Here is a 26,470-nt window from a genome sequence, read left to right on the forward strand (position 1 = left end):
TCTTTCTAATGCATGTCTTTATAGTGTACTTGACACTTGGACATTTTCTTGTTAGGATTGCAGATGTTATGGTGGATGGAGATAAGCCTTTGAGCCAAAAAATCATAGTGGAATGGAAATTGCATAGCTAGAAACTTTTTTTTTTTTTTTTTGGACTCAGTTCCTTTATTTTTTTTTTTCCATCTCATTCTGAACAAGTACTTGATTTCTGGTCCCATGAGCCTTCATTCACAGATACCTGGGACTTTTCCCCCTTATTTAATGTCAGTTTATACTGAACACTTTATTCTCTGTCCTGGTGCCATGGGTCCAATGGCCTGAGTTAGCAAAAGACAGACTGGGGGCCAACCTCAGGTAAATTGGGCCCTTGATGTTCTCTTGCTGACAACCCAGGCTGTGACTAACAAGTTTTCGTAGTCTGATTCTTTCCTCTTCAAAAGAATGGGGTTCTTGATGTAAATGTTTTCCTTGAATTGAAAATAAAAATGGCTGTGACAGTATTATGCACTGCCATATGGAGGAACTTAGGTTTGATCCCCAGATTGTATCTTTCTATTCCCCCAAGCTAGACATGGCTGAGAATACTATGAGATCAGTATTCACAGTTGCTGGGAAGGATTTCTAGTTATTATGCAAAAGTGACACCTAGTGGTTGTGTGTAGGGCCCATGATTGCAGAGTTTCCAGATGGAGTTCTGATTGGCCAGCGGATGAGGATCCTCATTTCAGTAGGATGGTTAAGAGAATTGGGAGGTGATAGATATAATATTGGGGAAAAAATCCCCAGGTAGTTGTAAATGAAGGCTCTTGATGCTTGATCCCAGTTCTGATTTCAACTGAGTTGGCAGCCCAAAGTTGCAGGAAGAAACTGCTAAGCGCCCATACCTCACAGCCCCCACCTTCCCGAAACCCCCCCCCCCCCCAAAAAACACAGCAGTGGTATTTGAATCTATATATTCTTTTGCTGTTAAAAACCCAAGTGGCTTTCTCTTTACAGATCATTAGCCCGATACAAAGTGGACGCTGAATTGAGGGACAAGAATAAAGTGTTGGAGGCAAATAATTTGTCTCTGCACAGAGATCTGACCAAAGCACAGGTAGGGATCCACTGACCAACACCTGCTACTGATAATTTAAACTCCAGCTCTAGAGTTGAGCTTATCTTTCTGTATAAAGATTTTTTAAAAGGTATGAAAGGAGCTGTTTTAGTCTGCCTGGTAGTAGTAACAGAATTCATTCTTGACAGTAGTCCACAAAGCAGTTCAGCAAGGCCTTTTAGCAAATTAGGCCTCGTCAGAGCAGTCATTCAGAGGTCAGTGCTGAGACGTGCTCATCCATGCTGCACAAGTACAAAGCAATTGCCTTGGGCAATAGTAGAAGAAAATCTTGTTCCTTTCAAAGCAGGAGCTTGGACTTTTTTTTTTTTTGTAAACATAGCCAAGGCATGGTTGGCTGGGCTAATAAGATGTAATGCAGGTCTTGACCTAAATTATTTAGTGGCTATACAGGCATAACTCTGGGTACTTTACCATATATAATTAGGACTCTGACCTATCAAGAAGACATTCTTGCTGCCGGATTTGAACTTGATAAACTCGTACATGAATACTTCCTCACAAGGGAGACTATAATAAAATTAGGACATTTTTGTTAGAAAAAATACCAAAGAAGCAAGTTGCAGGAGGTGTGAACACCAGACCTCAAGGGTAGTAACTTAATTCCATGCATTAAATAGTCAAACAAAAACACTGCTGACATGGTTTAATAGTGAGGTCAATCAGGCAATTAAAGCCAAAAAGAGCATCATTCACAAAATGGAAAGCAGACCCAAAATAGGAAAATTGAAGAGCATAAGTATTGGCAAGTTAAATGTAAAGTAAATAGACTAAGACAGGGGTGGCCAACTCCCGTACTTGAGAGCCACAAGCAGGCCTGGTTTCCAGGATATCCACAATGAATATGCATAAGATATGTTTCATGCACTGCCTCCATTGTATGCAAATCTCATATTTTATCATGGATATATCCTGAAAACCAGACTTGTTTGTGGCTCTCTAGTACTGGGGTTGCTACCCCTGGACTACAAATTTGAAAAGAAGCTTGCCATAGAGAAAAATAAGTAGTAAAAATATTTTGAAGTATGTTTGTAGCAAAAAGCCTGTGAGGGAGTCATTTGGACCCTAGATGACTCTTTATTCTGCATTTAACCTTATATATTGTGCTTTTTGTGCTGTTTAGAATCTGTGTTGGTGGGCAGAATTGTTTTCCAATAGACACTGTTTATTCTCCTGTTCTGCTTCTGTCTTGTGTGAGGCTAAATAAGCTTACAAAAAAGAAAATTCTCCAATAGATAGTAATTTTGTTTCTGCAGTTTCTTACTGTCTGGTGTGTTGTGGTATTAGCTAGTTTTTTTTAAATCCCTGGGTTTTTTTTCTTTAAGGGAAGAGCCCAGGTCTCTACCTTTATAGACTTTCTGGGTATGGTATAATCAGTTGCACAGCAAGAAGTAATTAAGCCAAGCACTACTAAATTTCAGTTACACCTAATATTGTAGCAAAAGCTAACCTGGTTCCTGGATCCAGCACAACTCACCTGGTTTCTGTTTTAACTAAGTTTTAACAATTTAATATAACTTTATTCTCCTAGGACAAGCAGGATGGTAGTCCTCACATGTGGGTGACATTATCGGATGGAGCCCAGCACGGAAATCTTTTGTCAGTTTCTAGAAGCTTTGACTAGCACACTGAGCACGCCCAGGCTGCTGCTATCCGTGCGTGCATGCGAGGTCCCCCTTCAGTCCCTTTTCCACGGTGCAGTTGCCTCGGTGTTCATGGTGCTCTCAATTTTCTTGTTTTGTGTTTTTTTTCTCTCTCTTTCAAATTTTTCCCGATTTCCTCATCTGGTCTGCCTTTGCGGTCTGTGCCTCCTCAGTGTGGTAGGTTGTTTTCTTGTCTTTTTCCAATTTTGCAGTTGATTCCCGAATTTTTTCCTACTGGTGACTGCCAGTCATCGACCGCACGCCAGATGTTTTTCATGGCGTTGACCAGTTTTCATCGGTGCCCACAGACCATATCCATTACGGATCCGCATGAAGTTCGCATCCTCTGCCTTGGGGGGGCTTGCATGACATCCGTGGGTGCAGTCTGTGTGATCAGATGACCCTCAAAGGGTGTCGGGCGCGCCTCAATAAGATGGAGAAACTTTTCGGGGCCCCGAAGTCTGCTCCTTCTACTCCTGCGTCAGCTCCAGCGATGCCGAGAAGACACGGGGAGCCCCTTGACATGCTTCCCCTGGCTGTTCCTTTCGCCAGTACCTCAAAGGATCGCGGGGATGGTGATAGATCCTCTATTTCACCACTTTCCCGGACATCGGGATGTTCCGCTTCCTCTGTGCCGGGGAAAGACCAGGCCGAGCACCGAGGGAGGGTCCCATAAGCATTGCCGCTGGTCACCGTCAGCACAAGGCTCTGGTTCCGGAGCGAAACCGGCGGCTGCTGGGCCGCCACCGAAGCGACACCTGCCATCAGAGGCCCCATCCTCCAATGCCCCTGGTAGTCCTAGGCGTTCCCCACTGACACCGGTGCCACCTCTGAGACCCGAGGAAGTCCACTTCAGACTTTCAGGAGGAGTTTGTTTATTTAAAAATGTTTATATACCCCTTTTACAATTCAAAAATAATCAAAACGGTTTACAGCAAACATACATACAGGGTGATCCAGTACCGAGCGGTAGGAAGAGCTGCGTTAGGGCCTACGGCACCCGCGGTTACCGCCCGCACAGTGCAGCTCACCTACCGCTCGATCCTGAAGCCTAATTGTATGTAAATGTAAGCCGCGTCCGAAAAGCCTTAGGCCCGCGCAACCCAGGATACTGGATAGAGCGCCTATACAGGATCCTGGGTGCGCGGACCTAAGGCTTCACGCCGCGCTGGTATCTGTCATTTCAAATGTCATTTGAAATGACAGATACCAGGAAGCAATGGCGAAGACAGCGCAGAAGCAACGGCGAAACGACTTCTCAGTGTCCCCCCTCCTCTCGGAGCAGGGCGCGAAAAGCTGCCTTGCTCCGGGAGGAGGGGGGACACTGACAACGGCGAAGCTTTCCCCCAGCCCGGACACCGGCAAAAAACTTTTCAGCGGCAAAACTTACTGTTTTGTAGCCAGCAGCCCTGAGCAGGAACACGATCTGCCTCCCGTAGCTCCTCCCGAAGACAAAGATGGCCGCCTGCACGGGGAAAGCGTACAATTGGCCGCTCAAGACGTGACATCGTGACGTCACGTCTTGAGCGGCCAATTGCGTGCTTTCCCCGTGCAGGCGGCCATCTTGTCGGGAGGAGCTACGGAGCCAGGTCGTGTCACTGATGATGGCTGCAAAAAAGTAAGTTGTGCAGGCGTCCGAAAGCGACTTACTTTTGGGATCTTGACAGATCCCAAAAGTAAGTCGCTTTTGGAAAAAAACCCAAAATTGTCAATTTTGAAAAAAAAAAAATTGCTTTTCTTTTTTTTTTTTAGCTTCACCGCTCAGTTTCGTCGTTCAGTTTCGCCGCTTGTCTCTTCTTCTCCCCCTCCCGGAGGGAGGGGGGAGAAGAGACAAGCTTTTGTTTTTTTTTAGTTTCGCCACTGTCATCTCTTCTCCCCCCTCTCGGAGCAGGGCGCGAAAAGCAGCCTTGCTCCGGGAGGAGGGAGAACAGACTGACAGCGGTCGGGTCCGGGTTGGGGGTCCGGGATTCGCCGGGTCGGGTTCGGGCTTCGCTGCTCAGTTTCGCCGCTTGTCTCTTCTCCCCCCGCCCTCCGGGAGGGGGGAGAAGAGACAAGCGGCGAAACAACTTACTTGCACGGGGAAAGCGGGTCTCCGTGGCAGCCCCAGTCCTCTCCCCTCCCGAAGCGAAAAAAACTTTGCAGCCCCCTCCGGACATCAGAGGGGGCTGCAAAGCTTTTTCTCGCTTTTTTTTTTTTTTGGCTTCGGGAGCAGGGGAGAGGACTGGGGCTGCCACGGAGACCGGCACCCATGATCGCGGCCGGGGCAGGTGAGCGGGGGCTGGGGGAAAGCTTGCCACCTACCCTTACCCATGCCTCTACCGCCTGGGTCAGGGTAGGCGGTAAGTTTGCAGGTTAAACGCGCGACAAAACGGCAGGGAAAGGTAGCGTTAGTCGGGGCGCGGGTTACAGGATGCTAGGGGAATAGCTAATTGGCTCGTTTGCATGCAACATCGAGCTAATTCGCTCGTTTGCATGCAATATACATGCCGCGGGCGGAAGGGGTTGCCCGGGGAATTTAGGACGCGGTAGGAGTAGGTTAAAGGGGATTCGGGATCGCAGGAAGGGCTAACGCGGCCGGAACGTGAGTTAGAAGCGGCTTAGGAGCAGGGTAAACGCGGCCGCACTTTACAGGATAGGCCTGATAATAAATAAATTAAATAAAAGAAAATAAAATCATAAAATAACAATACAAGACTAAAAAGACATTCATGCCCTGCAAAATTAAACAAACTAAATTGAATCTGTATTGTAGCTCAAAGAAAAATGTATGTGACTGGAAAATGAATGAATATTAATTTTGGGAGTTGATGAATAAGCTGTATGCTTCTGAAATAAGTGTGTTTTTAATAATTTTTTAAACTGTTGTGTAGAAGAAATAAGACTAAGAGAATCTGGGAGTGCATTCCATAATATGGGGCCAGCTATTGAAAACGCCCTTTTTCTGGCTAACTCATGTTTTGCCAGTTTAATTGTAGGTACATCTAAGAGATTTCTGGATAAAGAAGTTGGACCGCAGGGTGCAATCCGCAGTGCTTAAGGCTCTCCAAAGTGTTGAGCTGCCGGAGCCTCCGGCCCCCATACTTGTGCCCGAGCCTCTGCCATTGATGCTAGCACCCCTGCTAGAGCATCTGGACGTTCTCCTGGGCACCCTTCCGAGGGACCCTCAGTTCCCCACCGGCCACTGATGCTGGGGAACTGAGGGAACCAGAGCGATCCCGGTTCCTGTGTACACCTCAGAGGAAGATGTGGCCGGTAGAGTGTTCCCTAGGCCAGAGTTTCCCAAGCCCCTGTTGGGTCCTTGCGGCATCTAGTTCCCTCGATGCCATGGGAATCGTTGATTCCCACAGTGCCCTCGAGGCCTCTGAAGCCATCTGAGCCCTGGACCGATACCCCTCACGGACCTCGCCCATGACATGCTGGCCTCAGTGAGGAGGGAAGGGCTTTACGACCCTTGGGGTGATGACTCCACGGAGTCATCCTCTGTTTATTCGGACGACCCCCACTCCGAGCCCTCCCCTCCGGAGGAAAAATGCCAGTCTCCCTCCAAGAACCTGAGCTTTGCAGTATTTGGCAGGGCCATGGCTGAGGTCCTCCCCTTTCAACTGCTCACAGAGGAGGACGTGCAGCATAAGATGCTGAGGTTCTCCAGTTCGTCAATGCTCTTAAGTAGATCGTGGCGGGTCCTGTCCACAACATTTTCAAGGACCTCCTCTTCCACATGTGGGAGCACCCTATTTCTATCTCTCCCGTCAATAGAAAGGCTGACTCCACCTACTTGGTGCAGCAGGCTGTGGGGTTTGAGAAGCGGCACCTCCCTCACCAGTTGTTAGTCGTGGAGTCTGCCCTGAAAAAGGCCCGGCGCTCCCACACCCATGCCTTCGCCCCTCCGGGATGAGAGCACAGAGAGCTGGATACCTTGGGCAGGAAAGTCTTCTAAGGCGCCATGCTGGTGGCCCGCATGGCTGCCTACCAGCTGTATATGACCTATTCTCCTAGGACAATTAGGATGGTAGTCCTCACATGAGGGTGATATCCGATGGAGATCAGCATGCAAAACTTTTGTCAAAGTTTCTAGAAACTTTGGCTAGCAGACTGAGCATGCCCAACCTGCTACTATCCGCACGTCTACGCAAGGTCCCCCTTCAGTCTCTTCTTTTCCGTGGTGCAGTTGCCTCGCAGACTGTAGAGCTCCACTTTTTTCAATTCTTTTCTCAAATTTCTTAGTTACCTTCCAATCCTTGTCGGGACCCCTTCGCGGTCGGTGCCCTCTGGTCTTTTTCATGGCGTCAACCGGTTTTTGTCAGTGCCCCGCAGTGCCCATGGACTGTGCATCACAGACCCACCTGGGGTCCATGTCCATGGGTGTTGTCTGTGCGCGCCTCGATTAAAATGGAGAAACTTTTCGGGACCCCAAAATCCTCCACTCCTGCGTCGGTTCTTTGATGCCGAAGGATCACGGGGAGCCATTCTCTTGTGGTCCCTATGATTGACACCCCCAAGAATCGGGGAGAAGGAGATCAATCCTTGGTGGTCTCTCCCCTCCCCCAGACTTTGGGGTCATAGACCTCCTCGGTGCTGGAGAAAGACTGGGCCGAGCATCAGAAGTGATCCCGGAAGTACCGGTCACCATACAGATACGGTTCCGGAACCACCATCAAAGCGGCACTGGCCACCGGAGGCCCCATCCTCTGGTGCCCTTGGTAGCCTGAGTCATTCCCCACCATTACCGGGTCCTTGGGTCCTGAGGAGAGCCGGTGACGCCTTGACCTCTCCATCAATCCTGACCTCTCAGGACTTCCAGGAGGAATTGGCCCACAGGATGCAATTGGCAGTGCTCAAAGCATTGCAAGGCACTGAGATACTGGCGCTACTGGCCTCCATACCAGTGGCTAAGCCTCTGCCATCAATGTTGGCACCCCTGCTGGAGCGTCTAGATGTCCTTCTTGGCACCTTACCGATGCAGCCGGTGCCAGAGGGGCCTTTGATGCCCCGCCAGCCACTGATGCTCTCCACCAGAGTGATCCTGATCCCCGGGTCCGAGAAGGAGGATGAGGTCACCAGGGCCAGGCACCCTTGCCCATGGTTTCCCAAGCCGCTTCAAACAGAACCTGTTCCTCGAACACAGCAGGGCCAAGGGTGGTTCTTGAGGTATTACCTCATCCCAAAAAGGAATGGCGGCTTGCGCACCATCCTCGATCTCAGGGCACTGAACAAGTTTCTTGTAAGAAAAATTCAAGATCTCCCTGGACCTGCTGATTTCCTTCCCCCCCCCCCCCCCCCCCCCCCCCCAAAAAAAGAGGAGACTGGCTCTGCTCCCTCGACCTGAAGGAAGTATACACACACATTGCAATTGTCCCCAACCACAGGAAGTACATCCGCTTCGTGGTGGGGAATGCATATTTTCAGTACAGAGTCCTGCCCTTTGGGCTGGCATCAGCCCCCCATGTCTTCACCAAATGCTTGGTGGTGGTGACGGCTGCCTACATCAGGCGTCGCTTGGTCCTTGTGTTCCCATACCTGATGACTGGCTGGTCACGAGTGACTCCTGCTCCGGAGCCTTGCAAGCTCTGGCCCTGATGGTTCAGACCCTGCAGACTGTGGGGTTCATCATCAACTTTCCCAAGTTGCACCTCTGTCCATCCCTGCAGCTGGACTTCATAGGTGCCAGGTTGGACACGGCACAAGCGAAAGCTTTCTTGCCCAAGGATCAGGCGGTTGCCTTCTCCTCTCTGGCCACCCTCATCTGCAACAGCGGGAGGGTATCAGCCCGTCCGTCTGCTGGGCCACATGGCAGCCTCTATCCATGTAACGCCCTTAGCCCGCCTCCGCATGCGGCCCCTCAGTGGGCCTTGCGGTCTCAGTGGCAGCAAGCATCCCAGGATCTAGAGGTTCCGATCACGGTCATGGACCCTCTCAAGCTATCCTTGGCCTCGTGGGGAACCCTCCCCAATCTAGAACACAGACTTCCCTTCCAGCCCACATAGCCCCCGGTGACCACCACCACCGATGCTTCTCCTCAGGGTGGGGAGCCCACACAAACAGCTTGCACGTTCAAGGCCTTTGGACCACCGCCGAAGCACGTTGCCAGATACGTTATGGAGCTTTGGATGATATGGTACGCCCTGTGGGCATTTCGGGATAAGTTGTCGTCCAAGGAAGTTCTGATCAGGACTGACAACCAGGTTTGTGATGTGGTACAACAAGCAGGGCAACATGGGCTTGTTCCTTCTCTGTCAGGAGGCAGTGCAGGTCTGGAACTGGGCCCTCTCCCAAGGGATATATCTGTGGGCATCCTACCTACTGGTCAGTGAGCTTCAGACCCTGGTTACGAACGCACCATACACGAAGTTCTTCCACGACCATGTGGTCCTGTGTACGAATCCTAAATTCTTGCCCAAAGTGGTGACTGATTTCCGCATCAGTCAATTGTTCTACCCATCTTCTTTCCGAGGCCACATTCCCACCCAGGGGAGCGTGCTCTCCATATCTTGGATTATAAATGGGCACTAGCCTTTTACTTAAACCGCACAGTGAGCCACAAACAGTCCACCCAGCTCTTTGTGTCTTCTGGCCCCAACAGGCTGGGGGCAGCGGTGGGTAAGCAAACCCTATCGAACTGGCTGGCAGATTGCATTGCCTTCTGCTATGTGCAGGCAGGCCTCCAGCTGGCTGGCAGAGGGAAGGCTCACTTTGTGCGGGCCATGGCAGCGTCGGTGGCCCATATGCATACTGTCGCTGAAATTTGCCGGGCTACGACCTGGAGTTCTCTCTACGCGTTCACGCTCACTACTCCCTTGACGGGGATAACCGTCAGAACAGTGACTTTGGTCAGTCAGTCCTGTGCATCCTGTTCCAGACTTGAACCCAACTCTCTTAACTCGTGTTTCTTGTGGGACCAGACCACCACCTGTTTTCCCACAGCAACCTTGCTTTTCGGGAGGAGGGGAGAGAGGACTGGCAGTGAAAAGCAACGAAACGACTTACTTTTTTTGCCACCCCCCCTCCGGAGATGGACATCGGCGACGAGGGACTGCGGCTCCCCTCCCCTGCCTCCAGCTGCCGCGAAGATAGACTCATCACACGGGCGAAAGCGGCCCCCTCTGCGTATAATTGGGCCGCTCAAGCGTGACGTCACATGCCGTGACGCCAAACGTCATGACGTCACGCCTTGAGCGGCCCAATTACACGCAGAGGGGGCCGCTTTCGCCCGTGCGATGCGTCTATCTTCGCGGGCAGCTGGAGGCAGGGGAGCTGCGGTAGTCTTCGCCGATGTCAGTCTCCGGAGGGGGGGCTGCAAAAAAAGTAAGTCGCTTCGTTGCTTTACACTGCCAGTCCTCCCTCCCCTCCCGAAGCAAGGCTGCTTTTTGCGCCTTGCTTCGGGAGGAAATTAGCAGGTAAGGAATAATTTTCTTTTCCCTGTACGTACCAGGATCAGTCCAGACGGTGGGATGTACCCAAGCTTCCCTAAATCGGGTGGGACCCTGAGAGTCCTGCTCGGAGAACCTGGTCGCCAAAGTGTCCCGATGCTGACGACGCCAGGTGTAATCAATAATGTCTCGAAAGTGTGCAGCAATTTCCATGTTGCTGCTCAACAAATTTCCTGAGAGGAGACGGATCGTACATCCGCCCAGGAAGCTGCCTGCGAGCAAGTGGAGTGAGCGACAACTCCACTAGGAGGAGCTCGTCCTGCGGCAATGACGTCCTTTAGCCATCGTGCAATCGTAGTCTTCGAGGCCGGTGAACCTTTCTTCGGACCCGACCAGAGGACGAATAGATGATTGGAGACCCTGAAATCATTAGTCGCCTCCAGGTAGTGAACCAACGTGCGCTTTACATCCAAAAGACGAAGGGACCTTGGCTCATCGGCGGAAAAGGACGGAAGTTCTACCGTCTGATTCAAGTGAAAAGCAGATACCACCTTCGGGAGAAACGAAGGGACGGTGCGGAGGTACACCCAGGAGTCCGTGAGACGAAGATAAGGCTCTCTACAGGACAATGCTTGAAGTTCCGAAATGCATTGTGCGGAACAGAAGGCCACTAGAAACCCAGTCTTGAGCGTGAGATCCTTAATGGTTGCTCCACGGAGCGGTTCAAAAGGTGATTTGAACTAGGGAAACCTGGGCTCTTAGCCCATTGCGCTAACCTCTAGGCAGCTACTCCATTCCTGCTTCACAGAAAAACCTGAGAGATATAAAGACTTCCAAGATCCTGATTATTAGAATTCTCATGAGATGTTTTCACACTGCAGAGGAAAGAGGTCACAAGGGGTACATGGCTTTTAGCAAAGATTGAAACATATATTGGAAAATCTAGTTTACTCGTGCTCTGTGCCTCTCTAAAGGGTGGAGATCCCTGATGGAGAAATGCAGTATTCAAAAAGCTTTTGTGTATGGACAGGGGCATGGGAGGGATTTTGATAACTTCAGACTTACAGAAGAGATGCAAAATATTAAATAGCTAACCAGTAAGTAAAATCTTCTGGTTAGTTGATTAAGCTATTTATTCCTCCTAGTCCTAAAAAGGTCCAAACAAATGGGTTGTTCCCTACCAGAGGTCTAAGGTAGAGAGCATAGCATTCTCTGTGATGTCATTACAGCTACTAAAATATGGTGCAGTCCAGAAAATTCCTCAGTATTCTCTATCTCCAGCAGATGATAGGATATGCTGGTGGTGCAGCAGGAGTTTTTCCGACAAGGCCTGCCTAGCCCTTTAGGATGTGGTAAGGCAGGGGTTTCTCAGGTATCCTAGGCCAGGCTCCCGGCTTTCTAATACTACTCGTTGATTCCCAGCCCCAGAGGGAATTTGGTTGAACCAGAGGGGTTTGAGTTGGAATATTAAGGATCCTTTGTCTGCCTGCCTCTGTTTTTTATATCGGCAGGGCCAGCTGACATGGGAATTGAGTTCTCTTCTCCCTGCTTAGGGAGCAGGGCACCAGGGTCTAGAGTTGGTGTGTTTGGGTGGGAAAGCAAATAAGACCAATAATGGCCGCCTCCTGACTAATTTCCATATCCTGTGACATTTCTAATATTTGTGAAATATCCAACGTCGGTGTCTTATAGCTTCTTCCTCCGCCCAGTCAACTTGCTGAAGATAAGCTTTTATGATTACTGGCATTGCAGACTGCAGGATTTTCAAATTTTGCTGAATGTACAGCTTAAACATCTCCAGAGGAGCAATCATATTTATTACAGGGAAATTCAAAACTCTAAGGTTGTGTGACCTCAGCGTATTTTCAGCGCATTTTCAGTGTTCTCAAGTCTCCTATTTGCTAAATCCGATTGAACAAGCTTGTTGTATTACATCTCTAGCAGAGATCTTGCCTTCAAGGTTTTCCACTTTCTCTTTAAATGTGGAAATCAAATTTGTATTCAAAACAATTTGATTCTTGGTTTCATTAGTTACTTGAGAAAGTGATAATATTGATTCTATTGATTTTAAAATGTTCCATATTCCCTTCAAAGACATTTCCACCGGTCTTTGCAAATTCAGCCCAGGAATCCTAATTTCTGATTGTGCGGTTCCGGTTTCCACCTTCATGACAGTGCTCAGTTCAGTACCTTGAGAAGAAATCCTTGCCACTGCTCAATGTTCCTCCATAGTGGAAACTTGTTCAAGTTCCCCAGTGGTTCCTGTAGAACTCATCCCAGCCTCTCCACAATGCCCCACGATAGTCTCTGGGGTCTCCCCCTGTCGCTGCAGATCGAATTCTCCCCGCGAAACACACAAGGAGCTTCCTACCGTAGCCGGTATTGGAGAGGACTCATCTGTTTGTCCGGGGTGAGCCAGCCTGTTTGGCGCACCAGGGCTCAAGAGTGGTATCAAAGGTTAAGGGGAACAACGCACGCTCCAACGTAGTCACCCCAGTGACCAGGCTCTCTGGTGAAGAAGAAGCCCTCGATGCGGGGCTGATGAGGATCGGGGGAAGGTAAGTAACACTTCTTTTTGTGTGATGTATTGAAAAACGGGAGAAAAATTGTAAAAGGAAAATGCCGCACAGAGGGAGCTCCGACGCAGCGTCCTACACGGTGGCTATCTTGCGCTCCCCCAGCCCTTCCTTTTTGACTTGGCAACAGCTCCAAAACTTTTACCAAGGTAATGGTAGTTGTAGCTGCTTCTCTGAGGAAAGAAGGTTCATCCTTAACTGGACAACTGGCTAATAAGGTCCAAATCTTTTCAAGAGGGTAATGGAACCTTAGACTAGTCTAGCAGTTAGAGAATTTGGGCTGGGTGATCAATTTTTCAAAGAGCTATTCAATCTCTGGAATAGCTGGGGGATTAATTTGATATGAACAAAAATCGTTTACTTCCAAGATTTTAGATTAAGCACAGAGATTCTCCCTTCTTACTGAGCCCAGAGTTTAGGATTATCTGCAGCTGCTCAAGTTGATGGCCGCCACCTTGCATCCCATTCCCCGGGTCAGATATCACATGCTCTGTAGCCTGTGCTGCTCTCCCCTTAGTCACCCCAATTTCAAGATTTCAAGTGCTGTTTTCTCTTGCTGCTGCTAAATGGAAGGACAGTCCTGCTTGGTGGACCTTGTAGCAGAATGTTAAAAGGTTTGACTCTGGAACCTCTCTCATTGATATTTACCACCGGTACAGGTATGAACCTATCAGGTTGGAGAGCATAGTGTCTGGATGAGGTAGCTCAAGGACTCTGGTCTCAGGATCCATCAACAGGCTAGAAACCAGGGTGATAAGACTAGCTTTGCAGTTTCTTCCCTTAATAAAGGGAAAGGTGGTAAGAGTGTTCTCTGACAATGCAACTATAGTCTCATACATAAACAAACAAGGAGGCACTCTGAGCCTTGGAGTGTCAAAAAACCAATTCCCTCTTTTGTTGGGCAGAAGAGAATGTCACTCAACTTTCAGGAGCATACATTACAAGATAATAAAATGTATAGGCAGAATTAGGAACTTTTTGGATCCAGGAGAATGGGAATTGTCCTGCTGCATTTCAGATGATTGTGGACTGTTGGGGTCTTTGGATCTCAAGGTGACCTGCAGGAATGCTGAGGTCTACTGATTATTCAGTCTACGTAGGGAAGCCATATGTGAAGGCATAAACATTTTAATTCAGTCTTGGCCAAGAAGGAATTTGCTGTGTGTACTTCCATGGTCCTTAAAAGGGAAAATATTAAGTTGTTAGTTTATTCATTTAATTTAGTTTTTATATTTTTTATTTCATTGTAACTTGTGAACCATTGTGATGGCTCCCCTGAACGACTGTATACAAAAATCAATCAAATAAATAAAGTAAGTTGAACAAGGAACCGATCCAGATGGTCTTGGTGGCTCCAGACTGGCTGAGGAGGCGCTAATACATAGCTATAATAACACTGCAGGTAGTCCTAGTATTGAGGTTTTCAGAGACCAGAGGCCTCCTATCTCAAGGTCCAGCCAGTATGGGACGACTGGTTCCATTCCCATTTATAGCTTAGCACCTGAGAGGTTGCATTTGCAACGGAAAGGCTATTCCTCCTCTGTAATTTCCATTATTGAAAGCCTGTAAGAGGACTGCTGCTATGGCATACAGTGACTTGCAAAAGTATTCAAACCCCTTAAAGTCGTCATGTGTGTGGATTACAAATGACACTTATACAGATTTTTCCAGACTGTTTATTACAAACCAGTATGCTTTAAGTAAATTTTCAGTCACAAATCATTTCTTGGGGGGGGGTTGAGACTATGACCTCCATTAAGACCATTGGTTCCTCAGTGGAACCTTAATTTGGTTCTCAGGGCCTTACCCTCTAGGCCAGCGGTTCTCGACCGGTGTGTCGCCAAGAACACACAGGTGTGTTGCCACACTTCCTGGTCCTCCGCTGACCCAGCTGCTCCCCCCTACCCAAGCAAAATAGGTCCTCCGCCCGGGCTTAAAATGCTCAAAGCCCAGGCGGAACGCGGCAGGACAGCTGGAGTCAGCGGCACCAGCATGGTCTCTTCTTCCTGCCCCCCTCCCCTGCGGCCCGGAAGAGGAAGTGGTGAGCAGCGGGTGCATGCGCACAAAGAAGAGACCCTGCTAGTGTGGGCGGCATCGGCCTGAAGAAAAGAGGTGTGGTCTTGAAGGATGAACAGCGCGGCTCGGAGAAAAACGAGGAACAACGTCAACCCCCGCGGCCGATGGGACTCCTTTCTCCGCGAGGGCTGAACATAAAGGAGGTTACTGCTGCTGCTAGTTTGGGGGGGGGGGGGGGGGAGTGAGTGAATGAGCAAGCATGTGTATTTGAGATCCTGTGTGTGTGAGTGAAATAGCATGTATGTGAATGATTGATTGAGAGCCTGTGTGAGAGCATGAATGTAAGTTTGTGATTGAAAACCTGTTTGTGTGACAAAGTATGTCTGAGAGAGATCAAAGTGTGTGTATAAATAAGAGGGAGCATGTGTGTCTGTGTATGATTGAGAGCTGGTTTAGGTGAGAGCATGTGAGTATGTGGTTGAGAGCCTGTGTGTAAATGAAAGAGAGAGCATGTTTGTAAGCATGTGAATGAGTCTGTGTGTGAGAGAAGACAGCCTGTATGTGTGTGATTGAAAGCGTGTGTTTGTAAGCCTGAAAAGACAGCATGTATGTAAATGTGTAATTAAGAGCCTATGTAAGTGAGAGAGAAAAAGCATGTGTATATGTGAGCGATTGATCGTCGGTGTGAGAGAGAGAGGAGAAAGTTGCAAGCAAACCATCCCTCCTCCTGCTAATTCAAAACAATCTCAGGGCACCTGGATATCAAACGTTCCCAGGTATGAGAGCAAAACCTTTTTTGTATCCATATTATTTTTCATTACTGGGTCTTTCTGTCTGCTATTTTGAAATATTTTATTGGTATCTAGAAATTTTTTATGAGTTCTTAATTATTGGATATTCCATTCATCCGCTGTTTTGAAATCTGTTCTTTTTGTTAGTATGGTTTTACTGCTATTGATTTTATATTTCTTGATTTGTTTTATAAGGACTGGTGATGTTTCTTCTTTTCCTTTATTATACTGCATACAGAGACTCTGGCTTGTTGCGGTTTCCAGTTCAGTTTTTGTCTGCATGCTTCTAGTTATGCGTTTTGGTCTCTTTATTCTTTGTTAGGTGAGGGTCAGCACATGTGATTCAGGTGAGGTTTTCTGCTGGATTGTAGTTTCTGTATAGGGCTCTTTAACAGCCTGACTTGGTCCATTTTCCTAATAGGAGATGTATTGGTGTCTTAAGGCCTGGTACTGTTTACCATTTATGCAATTTCTGTTCAGACAGTATATGTATCTTTCCCTTGTTTCATTCTTAACAATAAAAATAATACTGGGCCTTTATTTTTTATTTCCGCCGTGAGCGTGGTCTGTCAGGTGTGTCATGATGGGGGAAAAGGTTGAGAACATTACAGGAGGATCTTGCAAGACTGGAAGATTGGGCATCCAAATGGCAGATGAAATTTAATGTGGACAAGTGCAAGGTGATGCACATAGGGAAAAATAACCCTTGCTGTAGTTACACGATGTTATGTTCCATGTTAGGAGCTACCACCCAGGAAAAAGATCTAGGCATCATAGTGGATAATACTTTAAAATCGTCGGCTCAGTGTGCTGCAGCAGTCAAAAAAGCAAATAGAATGTTAGGAATTATTAGGAAGGGAATGGTTAATAGAACGGAAAATGTCATAATGCCTCTGTATCGCTCCATGGTGAGACCGCACCTTGAATACTGTGTACAATTCTGGTCGCCGCATCTCAAAAAAGATATAGTTGCGATGGAGAAGGTACAGAGAAGGGCAACCAAAATGATAAAGGGGATGGAACAGCTCCCCTATGAGGAAAGGCTGAAGAGGTTAGGGCTGTTCAGCTTGGAGAAGAGACGGCTGAGGGGGGATATGATAGAGGTCTTTAAGATCATGAGAGGTCTTGAACGAGTAGATGTGACTCGGTTATTTACACTTTCGAATAATAGAAGGACTAGGGGGCATTCCATGAAGTTAGCAAGTAACACATTTAAGACTAATCGGAGAAAATTCTTTTTCACTCAACGCACAATAAAGCTCTGGAATTTGTTGCCAGAGAAGGTAGTTAGTGCAGTTAGTGTAGCTGGGTTCAAAAAAGGTTTGGATAAGTTCTTGGAGGAGAAGCCCATTAATGGCTATTAATCAATTATACTTAGGGAATAGCCACTGCTATTAATTGCATCAGTAGCATGGGTTCTTCTTAGTGTTTGGGTAATTGCCAGGTTCTTGTGGCCTGGTTTTTGGCCTCTGTTGGAAACAGGATGCTGGGCTTGATGGACCCTTGGTCTGACCCAGCATGGCAATTTCTTATGTTCTTAACCACTGCTCTAGTCTATCCCCACCCCAAGCCTCTGCAACAGGTGTCTATCCAGGATTTGTCTTTTAAAGCTGTGTTTTTGGTTGTGATCTGTTTGGCTCTGCATATTTCAGAGCTGTAAGCCTTATCCTGTAGGGATCCTTTCCTGGTATTTTCTGCCGATTTGGTGACTTTGGTTTGTGCCTTCTTTCTTACCCAAGATACTTTTTGGTATTTTTAAATCAGTTAATTTGCCTCCCAGCTTTTTTCAAGGATGTGTGTTTGGGTGTAAGCAGATCATTGAGATTTTTGGATGCCCGTTGGGTTCTCCTAAAATATTTTGGAAGTTACTAATTCTTTTCAGCAGTCAGGCTGTCTGTGTTTTGGAGGCCCTTGCAAGGCAGCATTTAAAGCTACCTTGGCCAGATAGATTAAGGACACTTTCCTCTTCAGCATACACTCTCAAGGGTCATCGGTTTCTGTCTGCTCTCCAAACTCGTTCTACCAGGGCTCACTCTTCTTCCTGGGCTGAAGCTATGTCTATTGTGCCAGAGGATATTTGTAAAGCAGCTATTTGGTTCTCTTTGAACTCGTTAAGCATTGCCATTTGGATATTAGGACTAGAGAGGATGCATCTTTTCCTTGCAGATGTCATTAAGGCAGCCCTTACTTCTTGTTTTCCAGATTAGATGGGTTTTGATACTTCCCATTGTAACTGTTTTAGTTTGATAAGGAATAATTCACAGACACCAATTTAATAATAATTTTTAATAAGCAAATTGATAAAAGTTGATTTGCTATATCCTTTTTAATGTTTCTTTAGTATACACTTAGAATATACAGTAAAGTATATAATTCCTTATCCAGTTATCTCTAGGAATCTTTCCAGAGATAATGAAATAAACGCAGAGAATTTCCCAGATATCTATACTTGATTAATATTGTATCAAATACTTACGATGTAAGTTGTAGCTGGCCAGGCTATTGATACTCACAGTGGGGAGGGAAGTAGCACTGTGATACAGGATATCTTCTGGGCATGCGTTTCTCTCTCTCTCTGCCTCCAAAGCGATGATAAAGTTCTACCCTGTTTTATACTGTCCCAAGTGAAATCCAGGACAAATGTTCTTTTCTGATTGGTCACAAATTGGAGCTCTTTTCCTCAAATATGGTTTTGTACCAGAATAACCAAGTTCTCTTGTCATATATGGTTTTGTGCCAGAATAGCCCCAGCCAACTAAGAATCACTTATTAGCATGGCTCTTCCATATAGAAACAGTTGTTCTTTTGGGAGTTATTTTTGATCCAACCAATCAATGACTATAGCAATGACTGTATCCAGGACTTCAGCTCTGGTTGATAGACAGACCCAAATGTAGGCTATTTTAACTCACTCCAGACGTTGTTGTCAATCTTCCAACTTTCCAATGTCCAGCATCTCTGAGCAAAATGCGGAGACAGCACATCTTCAGCCTGATTCATTAGTAAGTTTTAGCTGGCTTACTAGTTAAATCCACTGTATCCAATACAATATTAATTCAAATTAGGAAATCAAAGAAATAATCTCCTCATCCCACACCATCTAATCTGGAATGGTGTAGCAGGATGTGGGGAAAGTAGAAGTTTCTTACCTGTTCATTTTCCTTTAGTCTTGCTACAGTAGACCAGGCCCTTCCTGGGAAATTGGGCCCTAGTATGGCAAAGGACATGCTGCTTCATTCATATGGATGATAAATGCTTATTCACAGGAATTTTACAAGATGTGTAAGCTTTTTTTTTTTTCTTTTTTCCCCTCCTGTTTATGGAGGAGTAGTTCTGTTAGAGGATCAGTTTCTGAAGTTTGTTCAAGTTTATCAATATTTGGGATGCTTTTAGTGTTTTACTAGAATACTGAGGAACTTTCTGGACTGCACCATGTGTAAGTAGCAGTGACAGAGCACACAGCTTTTTTCTGACATCTCCATCTGCTGACAGGGAAGAACACTTGTCTGGGCTGGTGTAGCAGGACTAAAGGAAAAGAAATTAACAGGTAAGAAACTTCTCCAAATTAGCTGTCAAGTGCAGTTGAGAGAATGAGTACCACCATGGCTACTTCAGTGCTTTCTCCCAGCTGAATGCACAGCTCCCATGCCGCCATTGTCTAGCCTGGAGTGTGTACATCAGCATGTCAATCTGGGGACAGTGGAGGAGGATGGTTAATGCTGCTGCTTTCGGCCTTGTTGTTTAAATGGTTACATTTTTAAACAATATTTACATCTTTAACTTTGAATATCTTGATTTGACAGGAAACAATAAAGGACTTGACAGCTGGACAGGAAATCCTTGAAAGGGAGGTGAAGGAGTTAAATAAGCGCTTGGAGAGAAACATGGTTATTTTGGAGAGCAGAAATATTGATCCAGGTGACTTGCTTGTCTTTTATTTTCATATAGAACTTTAACTCTCCTTTTAGTCAGCATACTAAAAATAGAATCTGAAATGTCAGTAAAATTTCTCCCACAACTTCATTAGTCAATAACTTGAAATGCACTCCTCCCTCACTAGCTGCAGTTTTTCTCCACACCAGAATGGCTGCTGCTCCTAGTTCAATTCTGACTTTTTTTTTCCTACAACATTTAAATTTTGGGCTCCTGTCATCTGTGTAACAAGACACTGAATATATCGGGCAATACTAGATCTTGGGCAGCTCTGGTATATTTGTTGGCACTTCTTGCAGGCGGTGTGAAATTTAGATTCTGCAAGGGAAGGAAAAAAATGTGTGAGGCAGGTGGAGGGAAAAATGGGGCAAATTAAGGTTTTAGATACACAAGCAGTTGAGTCTTGAGCTAATGACTTAACTGTCAAGCTGAGAAGACAGATCAAGTAGAGCTCCATGGGGGGGGGGTTAATTGTTCAGAGTAGTTAAATCACAAGCAGATTGTGATAAATTGCAGGAAGACCTTGTGAGGCTGGAAAATTGGGCATCAAAATGGCAGATGAAATTTAATGTGGACAAGTGCAAGGTGATGCATATAGGGAAAAATAACCCTTGCTATAATTACACAATGTTGGGTTCCATATTAGGTGCTACAACCCAAGAAAGAGATCTAGGCATCATAGTGGATAACACATTGAAATCGTCGGTTCAGTGTGCTGCGGCAGTCAAAAAAGCAAACAGAATGTTGGGAATTATTAGAAAGGGAATGGTGAATAAAACGGAAAATGTCATAATGCCTCTGTATCGCTCCATGGTGAGACCGCACCTTGAATACTATGTACAATTCTGGTCGCCGCATCTCAAAAAAGATATAATTGCGATGGAGAAGGTACAGAGAAGGGCGACCAAAATGATAAAGGGAATGGAACAACTCCCCTATGAGGAAAGACTAAAGAGGTTAGGACTTTTCAGCTTGGAGAAGAGACTGCTGAGGGGGGAATATGATAGAGGTGTTTAAAATCATGAGAGATCTAGAACGGGTAGATGTGAATCGGTTATTTACTCTGGACCCATACCCCTAGTATAGAGGCACAACGTATTGTCCAAGGTTTCAGTGTTGGATTCCCCATTCAATTCCAGGATCACTAGGAGGGGAAATCGTAGAAGCAAAATTGGACACTGAGTTGGCACTGGGACCTATGACTGGACCATTTTTCATATCAGCCTTCTCAAAAAATGTATCTATCACCTTTGGCAATGGTCCCTAAGAAAGAGCCTGGCAAGTTCAATCTTATCCAGAACCTCTCCTACTCTCCAGGTTCATCTGTGAATGCTCAGCTCCCCCCCCCCCCCCCAAAAGAATGCTAAGTGCAATATGCATCATTTGACCATGCTATCGCATTACTCAAAGTGTGGTGCAGCTCCCTTAATGGCCTAGTCTGATAGTTAGCGATCAGCTTTGCTGCCTGTTCACCTGAGCAGCTTCCTGTTGAGCTTTTGGTTCAGAAATCAGTACTAGTTTGATAAATGCATGCCAATAGGATGTTCAGTTTGATGTGCCTACTTTGAGCTCTTCAGTTCTTTCCTTCATTGAGTGACATCACAACAAGCAGGATCAAGCAACATCATACATTACCTTGATTTTTTGTTTGTTGGGTCGAAGGAATCGGATGCATGTGCACGCCTATTACAGGAATTCCAATCTGTTGCCGAGAACTTGGGTATCCCCCGGTTCACAAGAAAACAGATGGCCCTTCTGCAGTCACTTTGTTTTCTTGGCATAGAGTTGGATTCAATCAACATGGTTTCTAGGCTTCCAAAGGACAAAGTAGTAAAACTGCGTGTAATGTTGCCAAAGATTGAAGGACAAACATAATTTTTAGTGTGACAGTCATGCGATGGTCCAGGTTTTGGACACAATTGGCTAAATGCCCACAAGGTGGTAGACTTGCTAAGAGAGGTGTTCCTTGCAGGTTTGCGCATCAATACTACAGTGAGAACAAGGAATGTTCCAGGATTTTGTAATGGTATTGATGATTCCTTATCTTATTCTAAGTGGGATTTGTTGGCACTGGGACATTTGGTACCCACAGCGGATGAACAAAGAACTCCAGTGCCAGAGCATCTGTGGATGATTGGTGTCTAGCCACTAGGGACTTAGTAAGAGGGTCCTTGGCTCTGCCCACATGAGCTGCATATTGCTGAAGTTATGACCACATGACCAGATTCCTAAAGCAACATGGCTGGAGGCCTGGACCAGTGCTGGATGACCTGATGGTGAAATACATCTCTTCAGCCAAGGAAGTGAGGGCATCCAGAAGCTCAGTGGCTAGACATCTAGCATGCAGATGGGGAGGATCCCACCAAGTCCTTTCTGTGGAAGATGTTAGCGGGTTGGTCAAGGAAGTTGGGGCTGACCGTGGACACACAGTTTCCAATTTCACATAATCTGCTGGGAACCCTGTGGGTGCTTTTGGCATTCATCTGTGTTTCTGACTTCGACACAAACCTGATTTGCCTTGCCTTCTCGCTTGTCTTGGAGCTTTAAGCGTGAATGACTTTGTTACATCCGACAAGAACGATCCGTATCTGTGGCATATTGTTGTAGAATGACGTACACCTCTAGTGCTCTGTATAAAGATACGCAAGTCGAAACCCAGTCAGGTGGGAAAGGGTGCAATCCTTTCTTTGAAGCAGATTGAGGCATGCAACACTTGTCCTGTCCAGAACATGGAAAAGTATTTAGCAGTTTGACCCTCTGGAGGTATACATTTGTTACACTGACCAGGTCCCAATGACCAGATATAAGTTCTCCACTGTGCTCATAATGGCTGTAACAAAAATGGGCCTGGATGCCAAAAAAATTTACTACATACTCCTTTGGGATTGGAGCAGCCACGAGCGCAGCGCAAGCAGGTCTATGGATTGACACCATACGGAGGATAGGAAGATGGAGATCCACAGCAGTCAATACCAGTTGGCTATGATCCCTTGGCTGGACCCATACCCCTAGTATAGAGAGGCACAACGTATTGTCCAAGGTTTCAGTGTTGGATTCCCCATTCAATTCCAGGATCACTAGGAGGGGAAATCGAAGAAGCAAAATTGGACACTGAGTTGGCACTGGGACCTATGACTGGTCTGGGTTAGCACATCTACTCATAATTCTTAATGGTGGTTTGCAGATCTGTGCCAAGCTCAATTGACTTCTTGGATTATCAGCCACTCTTTTTTGTGCATTGGACTGCTAAGAGAGCATGCGATCACCCCTATGGACTGCATTTGGGATTGGCACCTCGAGGGCTAGTCTTGACATGGATGGACAAGCCAGGCATGCGTTGGGACCAATTGTTACCCCTTCTTTGGCATTTGAGGGATTCAACGGCAATCCCAGACGCCATCATAATACATTTGGGGGACAATGACCTTGGCGAATTATCAAGCAAGCAGTTAATTTTGAGGATCAAGAATGAATTGGCTGAGTTATCATCCTAGTTCCCTCATACTCATTTCTTGTGGTCTTGACATTATTCCACGTCCAAAACTGCAGGATTTGAAACTGTGAAGGAGTGGATGCAAGTAGGTCAACTGTCAGATCGGCGTATAGACCTGCAAGCTTGGTGGAAGCCAGATCAGATGCAAATGGGTGGATCTCCATTGTCAAGTTTTGTGTAGATTGGACAAAGTTCATCTTTCTGACATTTGGATACAATATATTCAATGCCCTACAGTAGGCAAAGGAGGGATTGTTGGGGGATTGATGTTGGCTGCAGCTGAATGTTACAGGGCATGAGGCAAGAGCATGCCCTACCTCATGCCTATGGCGGTTACCCGGACCGGTAGGGATATTTTGGGCATGGTGCAGGCATGCATCACTATCCAGGTCAGCAGTGGACTGGTACCTTGGGCGGTGCCTGGCGGGGCATTCTGTATGCCTGGGGGGGGGGGGGGGGGGGGGCCCTTGCTTGGAGACAAGGCGGGGGGGGGGGCTGGGTTTGATGCTGCCTTGCTTGGTTGTTATGGTGGATAGCGGAGATTTCTCTGACTCCATCTGCTGGAGGGGAGGCATAACCCAGCAGTCTGGACTGATCCTGGTACGTACAGGGAAATCTAATTAACCCACTGCCATAAATGTGTACATTATTTAATACAATGCAATAACAGACAAATTGAATAAAAAGGCTGCAGCCTTATTGAACTATATATAGAGGGAGGGGGAGAGTTCAATAAAGTTGTGGCCTTTTTATCCAATTTCTACGCATCTGTCATAAGAACATAAGAAAATGCCATACTGGGTCAGACCAAGGGTCCATCAAGCCCAGCATCCTGTTTCCAACAGTGGCCAATCCAGGCCATAAGAACCTGGCAAGTACCCAAAAACTAAGTCTATTCCATGTTACTGTTGCTAGTAATAGCAGAGGCTATTTTCTAAGTCAACTTAATAGCAGGTAATGGACTTCTCCAAGAACTTATCCAATCCTTTTTTATACCCAGCTACACTAACTGCACTAACCACATCCCCTGGCACCAAATTCCAGAGTTTGTTCGTTGAGTGGAAAAAAAACTTTCTCTGATTGCATTGTATTAAATGTACACACTTATGGCAGTGGGTTAATTAGAGGTGATGTGGCTGCTAGTTATAGCTAATGCCATCATTTAGCATGGACTTTCCATGCAAGGGTGCTAACTTAAAAGCACATTTTTGGAGCATAAAAGACTTTGCTGTATCAGCAGTAAAATTTGCACCCAATTGGGTTAATTTTAAAACCAGCACATATGGGCACACAGAAGCAAACGTACGCTGGCATTTTAAATCATGCACACATTTACACGTGTATGATTTAAAATATGCTTAGCCTATGCATGTGTGCTCCTAATTTTAATCCGTTACATAAATATACTTTGCATATCTATCTTAAATAGTCTGCGTTGACAAGCACAGGTAAGTGAAATTTAAAACCTGCTCGCATGAAGGCCATAGCCAGTTTTCCCAATAAATCTACCAGGTTGCCCAGTCTATCTTGAGGCCATCCAGACCTCTCTGGTTCTTCATCCTGCACTCACTGAAGTTGACCAGGACCCCCTCACCCTGTCGTGTTTTCCCTAAAACACGATTTCTGCAGACTTGCTCCTCAAGAGCAGCAGTAAATATACATGGCTAACAAGCTGCTGAGTGCTGTGGTCTCAGATTTAAGTGTGTAACTGTTGGCCCGGCCTCAGAATGCCCATGCTCTGCTCCTATTCTGGGCCCCCCTTTTTTTTTTTTTTTTTTAGCTCATGCTTTTAAAATCATATTACTCATGTGCGGCCCACATACTCGCATATGTAGGCTTTTAGTGCGAACAACGCTTTTAATATTCGGTCCAATATGCTCACAAATCTGAGGGTTAAACCTTAAGCTCAGTTAAACGCATCTTATTGCATCAGCTTGCTGGGAAGACTTTGGACAAATACAAAGATATTGTGTGCCTGTATAGAGCTCTGTTTTGACCACACCTAGAGTATTGTGTATGGTTCTATTGCTCCATCTCAAAGGTACAAAGAAGGGCAAATTGGTGTGAAGATTGGTTACAAAAAAAAAAAAAAAAAGTTTTGGGATTTTTAGCTTGGGGGGGTGGGGGGAATAGAAGGGGGTCTGATAGAGATCAGCAAGATCATACTGGAAAAGAACAAATCATAAAGGAGCAGAGGTCATCTAAGGAAGTTATGCTACCAATTTCAAGACTAACACAAACTATCTCTTTAGCCAGTGGGTAGGTAAACTGGAATCTGCTGCTACCAAATCTAATCATAGCAAGAAGTAGAAAGAAGTCCAAGAGGAGTCTGGATGCATTCCTGGAAGATAAGGAGATAAATGGATATTAGAGATTGGGTGGAGGCCAAGTGGCTTTACACTTTTATAGAGCTACAGGGAACATAACATAAGAAATTTCCATGCTGGGTCAGACCAAAGGTCCATCAAGCCCAGCATCCTGTTTCCAACAGGGGCCAAAACCAGGCCACAAGAACCTGGCAATTACCCAAACACTAAGAAGAACCCATGCTACTGATGCAATTAATAGCAGTGGCTATTCCCTAAGAAAACTTGATTAATAGCCATTAATGGACTTCTCCTCCAAGAACTTATCCAAACCTTTTTTGAACCCAGCTACACTAACTGCACTAACCACATCCTCTGGCAACAAATTCCAGAGCTTAATTGTGTGTTGAGTGAAAAAACTCACCAATTAATTTTAAATGTGTACTTGCTAACTTCATGGAGTGCCCCCTAGGCCTTCTATAGGAATTATTAGGAAGAGAATAGTGAATAAAACAGAAAATGTCAATGCCTCTGTATCGCTTCATGGTAAGACCGCACCTTGAGTACTGTGTACAGTTCTGGTCACCGCATCTCAATAATGATTTGTTGCACTGGAGAAGTTACAGAGAAGGACGATCAAAATGATGAAGGGGATGGAACAGCTCCCCTATGAGGAAAGGCAAAAGAGGTTAGGGCTGTTCAGCTTGGAGAAGACACAGCTGAGGGGGATATGATAGAGGTCTTTAAAATCATGAGAAGTTTAGAATGGGTAGATGTAAATCGGTTATTTACACTTTCGAATAATAGACTAGGGGGCACTCCATGAAGTTAGCAAGTAGCACATTTAAAATTAATTACTTTTTTGGCTGCTGCAGCACACTGAGCTGACTCTTTTTTTTTTTAATGTATTATCCACTATGATGCCTAGATTTTTTTCCTGGGTTGTAACTCCTAATATGGAACCTAACATCATATAACTACAGCAGAGCTTTCCAAATTTTTCATGTTGGTGACACACTTTTTAGACATAAGAACATAAGAAATTGCCATGCTGGGTCAGACCAAGGGTCCATCAAGCCTAGCATCCTGTTTCCAACAGAGGCCAAAACCAGGCCACAAGAACCTGGCAATTATCCAAACACTAAGAAGATCCCATGCTACTGATGCAATTAATAGCAGTGGCTATTCCCTAAGTAAAATTGATTAATAGCTGTTAATGGACTTCTCCTCC

General features: G+C 46.1%; 1 protein-coding gene across 6 annotated transcripts in view; it reads left to right on the top strand.

Moving 5' to 3' along the window:
* LOC115090003 overlaps positions 1-26,470 on the top strand; it is a 74,338-nt gene that overhangs the window by 32,663 nt on the left and 15,205 nt on the right. For all 6 annotated transcript variants that reach the window (XM_029598536.1, XM_029598533.1, XM_029598534.1 and 3 more), the window contains 2 exons: positions 997-1,096; positions 19,311-19,425. In XM_029598536.1, coding sequence (XP_029454396.1) covers positions 997-1,096; positions 19,311-19,425 — 215 coding nt within the window. The remainder of the gene's footprint in view (positions 1-996; positions 1,097-19,310; positions 19,426-26,470) is intronic.

This window comes from Rhinatrema bivittatum, chromosome 4 (genome assembly GCF_901001135.1).
Source record: "Rhinatrema bivittatum chromosome 4, aRhiBiv1.1, whole genome shotgun sequence".
NCBI lineage: Eukaryota > Metazoa > Chordata > Amphibia > Gymnophiona > Rhinatrematidae > Rhinatrema > Rhinatrema bivittatum.